General features: G+C 41.8%; 1 protein-coding gene across 2 annotated transcripts; it reads right to left on the bottom strand.

Moving 5' to 3' along the window:
• Positions 1-2,812: 2,812 nt before the first annotated feature.
• LOC311055591 (butyrophilin subfamily 1 member A1-like) lies at positions 2,813-7,165 on the bottom strand. 2 transcript variants are annotated; one of them, XM_084071841.1, is made up of 4 exons: positions 7,025-7,165; positions 6,747-6,855; positions 4,282-4,656; positions 2,813-3,979 (listed from the first exon to the last, which is right to left on the bottom strand). In XM_084071841.1, the coding sequence occupies exons 1-4, from the start codon at positions 7,025-7,027 to the stop codon at positions 3,588-3,590; spliced, it is 879 nt and encodes a 292-aa protein (XP_083927967.1). In that variant the 5' UTR covers positions 7,028-7,165; the 3' UTR covers positions 2,813-3,587. The 2 variants fall into 2 exon arrangements, with proteins under 2 accessions (XP_083927967.1, XP_083927968.1); XM_084071842.1 differs by having other exon boundaries at positions 6,747-6,849; positions 7,025-7,058.
• Between the last annotated feature and the right edge of the window lie 1,072 nt (positions 7,166-8,237).

The raw sequence follows: 8,237 nt of genomic DNA, 5'->3' as shown, positions 1-8,237 counted from the left end.
AAAAGGCAAATACAAGTGTGTAAATACATTATTGATGTTTGTGTTCAGGCTCTGTTATACTGTATATTACTCCCTGCTCAGCACATTAGAAGACAACCATTTAAGAGCAGGGAGGTGCATACGTATATAACAAGCCCCCCAACTTTATTGTCACATCACAGGTTTACAGGTGTAAAGAAGTGGGCGATTTTGCATACTGTATGCATGTGAACCTCTCGAGTGTGTCTCCCTGAACTAGCTCGCAGGCTAAGGCATCATTAATGTTCAGTTGTCCTTGTCAGTGTTCTCTCAACGTTTTCCACACAACTAATTCTGAGTTAAATTGTGCTTATCGTAAGTTTAACTAGGCCCTTCACCCTTATGAGTCCATTTCTACATCAGTATATGATGTCTTCACACAGAGCAGAAGTTCACATACTATGGACCAACATTTTCCAACTTTCAATATAATCTTTTTAATATACGTTTCTCATTCAGGGTTGTCATGAAAATCGGTAGCCTGTTGAAAACCTTCTACAAGGAAAAGTATTACAAAACAATGACAGTGATGTGATACTGTATAGGCTTACTTTTTGAACAAAAACAAACAGTCATTTATTAGGAGATGACAAACCCTACTCCACCCAGGATTTTTCCCTCACCATCAATGGTTCCATTGTTAGTCCCTCCATTCAAGACTGTAACATTGGAATCATCCTGGACCCCACCCTCTCCTTCCTGCCTCATGTCAAAACAGTCTTATTTCACCTTCGTGTTTCTTGTCTCTGACCCAATCTGTCACTGTCTACTGCTGCAGAAATCCTCATTCATGCTTTTTGCTTTTGTGTCACATGGGAGCCTGTGGCCTAATGCGAAACTGGGAGTCCTTCAAATAATTTGTTTTGAGAAGCACTACGCTAGCACTAATAAACTCCTCAATCAGTGTACAGAACTCTGCTTCCTATCTGTCACATCACACACCAGTCCACTGGCTCCTGTTCAAACACACGCTAAACTCACAACAATCGTTCTCCATCTACCTGACCTCCTCCACCAGAGCCCCCCCCCATGCCTCAGGACTGGTGATGCAAACCTCCTGCAAACCCCAAAACCTTTTCAGCTGTCTCCCCCCGTCTCTATGGAGCACACTTCCAATCCACATTAAAGAGACAAACCCCCTGTCATCATTCATAAAGGCAATTGTCATCATCATCATCATTATTAATAAACATTCTGCTCCCTGTGGTTGAAATAAGTGACAGGTCAGAATGTAATCTCTCAAGAACAGATTCTGCTCTCCGCTTGAATCTGTCGGGGGGGGTTCGTCATAACGTGTACGCACTGGCCTACAAGTGGGCGTGCCTTCAGAGCAGGAAGCAGGCCGCGCTTTACCCAATCAAATGTAGTGGCCGGGATTTACTGCCTGTGCTCTCGCTTCCTACTGAAAACAAACCGAAACTCATTTAACAATAGCGTCCTCGGAGCAAACAAAACCACGGAAAGATATTCACATTTTAACTTGCTCTTTCATCATAGAAACAAGTGGGCTTATAACCAAAACGACCCATGTTCTCTGGGAGAAGTGGTGTTAGTGTTAGGGGCCGGGCAGACCAAAAACCCCAGTTTCCTTGCGCACGGGTGCTACATTGAGCCCCCCCAGAGTCAAGTGAAAGAGTAAATAATCACACCCAGTGTGAAGTGGGCGGTGTGGTCATCACAGTGGTCATCACAGACCCATGACTCACTTAAAAAAACATTTTTGTTTTTTTTAAGTGTTCAGTCCTATTTATAGGACTATGCACATGTGTCATGTGTCTCGCTAGCCAATCACAGTGCTGAATAGAGTCAGCCAATAGAGTCAGCCAATCACAGTGCAGCTAGTGGTCATCACAGTGATGGAAGCTCACTTAAAGAAAAGTATAGATTGCATTGAATGTGTAGGGGTTAGGGGTGTACAATGGGTGGCCAATCACAGAGCAGCAAATGTCAATGTCCCAACCTCACATATAGGGGCGGTTACACCGCCCAAAAACAGAAGAGGGCGCTGTTTTTCCTTTTTTATTTGGCGATGGGTTCCCAGATTGGTCAGAATGTGACAAGAATACCAGCTACTGGTGGCACAACTCCACTAACCATTATGTAGCTTGTTCTCATTGATGGGGAGACTGCGCCTCCCAGTGGCTGACAGAAGGAAATGGAGGCAGAGGGGACATTTGAACAGCCCTGATAGGGGACACTGACATTGGTTTCCTGAGTGTGTTTAGTCCAGTGGTTCTCAAACCTTTTCATGTCAAGGACCCCTAGATTAATGTGTATTTGGTCGTGGACCCCCATCTGAAAAGATTTTGTGCCCCCCCATACAAGATTTGTGGTGTGAACATTTTCAAAAATATTCAGACATTTTCAAAGAATGTCAAGATGTTTTGAAAATAGCTGATATATATATAGGGCCATGGGGGTCCCTGGACCACACTTTGAGAACCCCTGCATTAGACCACGGACCACCATACATCTGAGAGTGTACAAATGGAACCAAATGGACTGGTAAGGGTCCATTTGGTTCCATTTGCACACTCTCAGAGTTACAACCACATAAGGGCCCATTTGGTTCCTAACTATCCATCATTTATCTGGGGACCCCCTGGAACCCCCTCAAGGACCCCTGGAGGTCCCCGAACCCCACTTTGAGAACCAATGGTGTAGTCAACAGCCGTAGTTAGCTTTGAGGGAGTCTGCTAACTAAAGGGGACTACATTATTTTATTTTTTAAATTATACTGTAGTTTGCCAGAGCCTCAGCTGCAAGTACAAAAAAGGACACAGTATGACAGTCATAGTGATTTAGAAGTATTTTAAATCCTTATCTTTGTCAAATATACTTCAGATCAATCCGAATCTGAATCAACTTTAAGGTCAGGTGTAAAAGAGTGGGTGAAATTATTTTCGTGTGAGCTCTCAATATTGCTGTTACAAAAAGATCTAGAATAGGGAAGAGAGAATAGAGAGGAAAAGAACACAACAAACAACAGGTCAATAACAGGAAGGCACAGACTAATCATATATACAAAGTCCAATATACATAAGGTGCATGATTTAAAAAATATATACAATGGATATAGATGGCACTATGGAAGGCAGAAATTCTTCTTGTGCAGGTGGAAAACATATCCAGCATATAAAAATAGCAGCAGGAACGCAATCACAGTTTCTTGTCTATGGTTAAAGTGAGTGGTATTCATAGTCCATATTTATTTAAGTGATTATATTGGGATGGTACAGCTGCAAGTTCATGAACATGTTGAACCTCATCAAGTAAGTATATAGACTCTGTCAGGCTCCACTGTTTAGAGACGATGGCAACAACAGTGAGGTCTCCGTAGGGCTATTCCAGTGTATTTGGAACAGTTTGTTTGTACAGTGCATGTTTGAAATCAAACTTCTCCGCTTGATGGCAGTATTGTACAGCAAAGCTCATTCAGTAGCTCAAATAAAAACCTCACATTGCAATAGCTGTGGCTGAAGTTCCACTCCACATGAGCAGATTGTAGCCTCATTGACTTTAGTTTCGTGTTTTGACTTTTGTCTTCCGGTGCTGTGTCATTCTGTCATTCAAGTGATGGATTTAACCACAACGAGTCCCACCATGATAGGGATCCACAGCAGTTTGACCAACAATGTCGGTGATGATCCGTCTACTGGCGGGGCATGTTGAACCATGGTGACCTTTTGGGACACTTGAATCATTTCGGTGGCGAGATAAGTCCTCGTGCCAGGTATCCACAGTGAGCAATTGACAGGCGTGACAGGAGCTTCGTGGATTTTCAGTGTACTTTTGATGGTAAACAGTTTGTTCTGGTCCTTCTCTGTGTATGTGGCGGCATCGTGTGTCAGGTCGACAGTGCCCTGGAACCAGTGGACTGTACCTAAGGGGTAAATACCGTAGAAGCGACACTCAAGTTGAGACTCGCTGTCGGAGCTGTGGTTGGAATTTCCAAAACATCCTGGAAGAATCAGGGAGTGGTTTAGAAAGAGAGATGACACTGGACCAGACAGTAATATGTTACTGCAATTTTGGTATTGCACTTGCACTTGTATTCGTATACTATGTATAATCTGACAGGCAGCAATAATGATTCTTGCTTGTGTTAGTTTAAAAAATAAACTTGCTTGCTACTTCAAGAAAACTCAAACACAAATTAATCTAAACAAGAGAGTTAGTTAACTCCACTGGAAGGTTTTCAATACCATACTGTGTAGATGATTATGTATTTTCTCCTTTTTTTGAACAAGTGGGTAAGCTCACCTTGCAGAGTTATGTTGGCTTTGGCATATTCTATTCCACGTATGGAGCGCAATTTGCAGGTGTATTGTCCTTGACTGTCCGGCATCACGTTCAGGAGAGTCATGGTCAGCCTGTGTCCAGTTTCAGATCCTGTACTTTCACACTTGACCCCAGGGCCTTCATGAAGTGGTTTGCCATTTTCAAATCTACACAACTCTGTCACAGCACTAAACCAGTACATTTCTTTGATGCCGAGTCCACTGTCTGAGCTGGCATCACAGGTCAGATTTACAGGTTTACCACACTGAGCCAGTACCTCAGGACAGGTCTCAAGCTGCACCTCTCTTGTTGTGCCAGCACGGCCACTGATCACTGTACCATTGGAAGGACTGGTGCCTGATGAGAGACAGAAAGAGAAACCTCAATAAAGTAGATACATAGTCTTTATTGCAATTTTTGGTTTGTTTACTTTGATAGATGCAGCATCATTGGCCAATCCTCTCTGTTTTCATCATTCATGTTTCCTCTCTGGTAACACTTTAGAATAACTATGACATATAATTAGTTTATTAATAGATCGTTCAACAAACTGTTCGTTTTTTTATTTTTTATTTTTTATAGAGTAGACAATTCTTTTTTACCCATTTTTCTCCCCAATTTAGTCGTTATACCAATGAATTCCTCCCCGCACACATTTCTGTGTTGTCAGTCACTACTGTCGTATCCTACTGACTCACCTGCCAGTGAGGAGCCCCCACCAGGAGGATGTAGAGCCTTCGCTCTACTCCTCCCGCCCAACACTCCCGCTGACAGGTGCCGCCCCAGCTCGTAGGAATACATGCAATGACCAATATCACCCTCCCCGTCCGGCTCCCCCCCCCGAACACGGGCCAATTGTGTTCGTGTAGACACTTGACAAAGCCGGTTGCACCACAGTGGATTCGAACCCACAACAAACTGTTAGTTAATGAGTTATTAAAGACTTATTAAATGTGTGTTAATAGTTGGTTAATCATTAAAAACTATGCCTTATAAACAGCTGATGTACTGTAGACCATGAACAAGCTATTAGAACATGTTAAGTTGATTAATAACTGAGTACAAGTAAACCCTCTCTCTCTGCTGCCAACTCCTATACTATTCTAACATCATCAGTACTAGAAAAGGCAACACCAGAGCCTTCTTCTCTAGTCAGCCTGCCACGGTCTACTAAAACCAAACAGCACCCTCCCTGCACTCTAGCCAGCCTGCCACGGTCTACTAAAACCACACAGCACCCTCCCTGCACTGGTATGACGGTGTGCATTAAACCTAACCTTAAAGGGGTATTTCACCTCTGGGGTAATTTTAACATCTACTCAGATTATTTAAGTTTTTAAGTTGCTTGAATCAGTATTTAGATATTTGATATTCATCAGCCCCATATAGAAATCCTGGTTCTGGTGACTGATATTGTAATGAGTGAGGGGGGCAGGGTTTTTCAATTAGCTTTTTCTTTTTTTATTCATCAAAAAGTAATGAAAAAAGAAGGATAGATCACGAGAACCAGTGTGTTTTCAATGAGTCTTAACATGGTTCAAATGGAGCTTGAAGTTCAATGGGTTTATATATGAGGGTGACGTGTCTGATAAAATGAATATCAAATCTCAAAATATCAAACCAAGCTTACTTCAAAACTGTCTGGAGTGCCCACAAAAGCCAAAGTAGACGTTAAAATGACCCTAGAAGTGTTTTAAAGTGAAATACCCTTTTAAACTCACAAAACACTATGCCTAACCTTAACCTCACACTAATGTAACATTTGTCGGACTATACTGAGACATTGAAATAATGGGCCGTCAGACTAATGAACAGCCTCCCTGCCCCTACAGCACTACAGCCACCCAGCAGGCCTTCCATCAAGGGAATTATCTAAACAAAAATACATGTTTAAAGAGTCAGTTAAAAAAATCATCATTAAAGGTTAGTAAATAATATATTTGTTGCAACCATGTTAATAGTTTTTAGACCTTATTGGGACTTTATTCTATAGCTGACTAGAGAAGAGCTCTGGTGCTGCCTTTTCCAGTATAATGGCGTTTGACTACATGGTAGGAGGAATTGGCAGCAGAGCTTTCTTGTACTGAACGTTGTTAATAAACTATTAACAAATACTAAACGTAAGTCATTAGAAGGTACTGTAGTACAAATAGTAGTTTGTGAATGACCTATTAACTATTTTTACAGAATAGTTATTCTAAAGTGTTACATTTCTCCTCTTACGGAGGACAAGACACAACATGAGAGTTTCCTCTCAGCCTTGCCCTCGCGGCACTGCACATGGTTTAGCACATTTTTCTTTCTTTTTTTGTGAAGTCGCCACTGAAATAACAATAAAATCTACTAGATGCTGTCTGTCAACTACAGTTTGTTGGACTGCACATTTTTCACATTTTGTCTTTTCCGTCCATACATTCCTCCTCGTCTGATCATAAAGTGGCACTCACCATCAATGTCGGCGCTGCTAACTAGTGAAGCCAGCCAGATGACAGACACACAGCCATAGATAAGCTCTGTTCTCACACCCCAGGACAAACTCGGTCCTCTGGTCTGTATCTAAAGGAATATTTGATAAGATAAGACGTTTATTGTCATTGTATTCAGAATACAACGAAATGTTGTCACTATTTATCACTTTTTAAACATAGAAGTAACAATAAAATCAAAGGTAAAACATTAAGCTTTAAACACAACATGATGTATGCCAATTTTGTTTGTACTGTACCATGATGTCTTCTTAATCCAATGCTGATAGATTTGTCTTTTTTTTAGTCCAGTCAGATACTTATCTCAGTAGAGTGAACACATGTAAACTTAAAGTATGTATGGAGTAGGAAGGAAGATGGTCGTGCATGCAAGAGAACCTGACAAATGAAGGGCTACATAGGTTACTTCAGGTAGGCTTTCAGTGTTTTCACCTAACATGCATGGACATGTCATGTCAGAGACTCTGGAATGAGTATTGAACAATGAACAGTGCTGAGGGAATGCAGTTTACCGTAAATCTTGAGAAAAGTTAAGGCAAGGAAAGTTTATTTGTGTAGCACATTTCAACCTAAATTTTTGTTGACATTTTTACAGAGCCCCGAGGTTACATGGGGGAGAAAAACAATGTTCAGGTGCACTAGGTGTCAAAATAGGCAGAGTTTCAGGTGGTCTATCAATTCTATTCTGTTCTTTTGTCACACAAGTACTAGCTGCATCATCTTGACTGCTCAGTCGCTCACAATGAATAGCCTTGGGGAGAAACTTGATCTCTTCTAGGGTGAGCTTTGATCAGCATGCCATGTATCTTTATGGGATCATTGCTTCAAGAAAAGACATGACTGGTCTCTCTCTCTCTCTCTCTCTCTCTCTCTCTCTCTCTCTCTCTCTCTCTCTCTCTCTCTCTCTCTCTCTCTCTCACACACACACCCACACACACACAAACTCACTGAAACTAACCTTGCGTGACGTCACCAGGCTTTCCACCACAGAGGAAAGCCTGGTATTCATTCTAAAACTGAGTCGCGTGATCCAGGGGAAATAAATGTGTTCCGGTTGGTGTCGCATTGTTTTGTTCCCCACCTAATGCAAATTAATTAGTTTAGTCTCGCTAGTCGCGCTATTATAATACCAAATGAAACTAAACGATTATACCAAACTAAACACATTTTAAACTAGGGGAATCATTTTGAAGGTTCCGGTCGTGTGTTCCGGCGGCCTGATGACGTAAAGTTACTTCTCGCTCTCTTATTTCCAGAGAGAGAGCGAGCGAGCGAGAGGGGGGGGGGGGGGGGGGGAGAAAAATGCTGTGTGTAGCATTCCTCTAATTTGACAATTGTGTAGAAATAATGTAATGACCAGTGGGCTGAAGGCTTCCAAGAAGAGCCATAGCAAGTTCTCAAAATCACATATAAAAAGAAAGCTCACCCACGGTTAAATAAAACAGAATTTAT

This window comes from Gymnoscopelus microlampas, assembly GCF_963454915.1.
Source record: "Gymnoscopelus microlampas genome assembly, chromosome: 11".
Classification (NCBI taxonomy): domain Eukaryota; kingdom Metazoa; phylum Chordata; class Actinopteri; order Myctophiformes; family Myctophidae; genus Gymnoscopelus; species Gymnoscopelus microlampas.
This window is presented reverse-complemented; position numbering and strand designations above follow the sequence as displayed.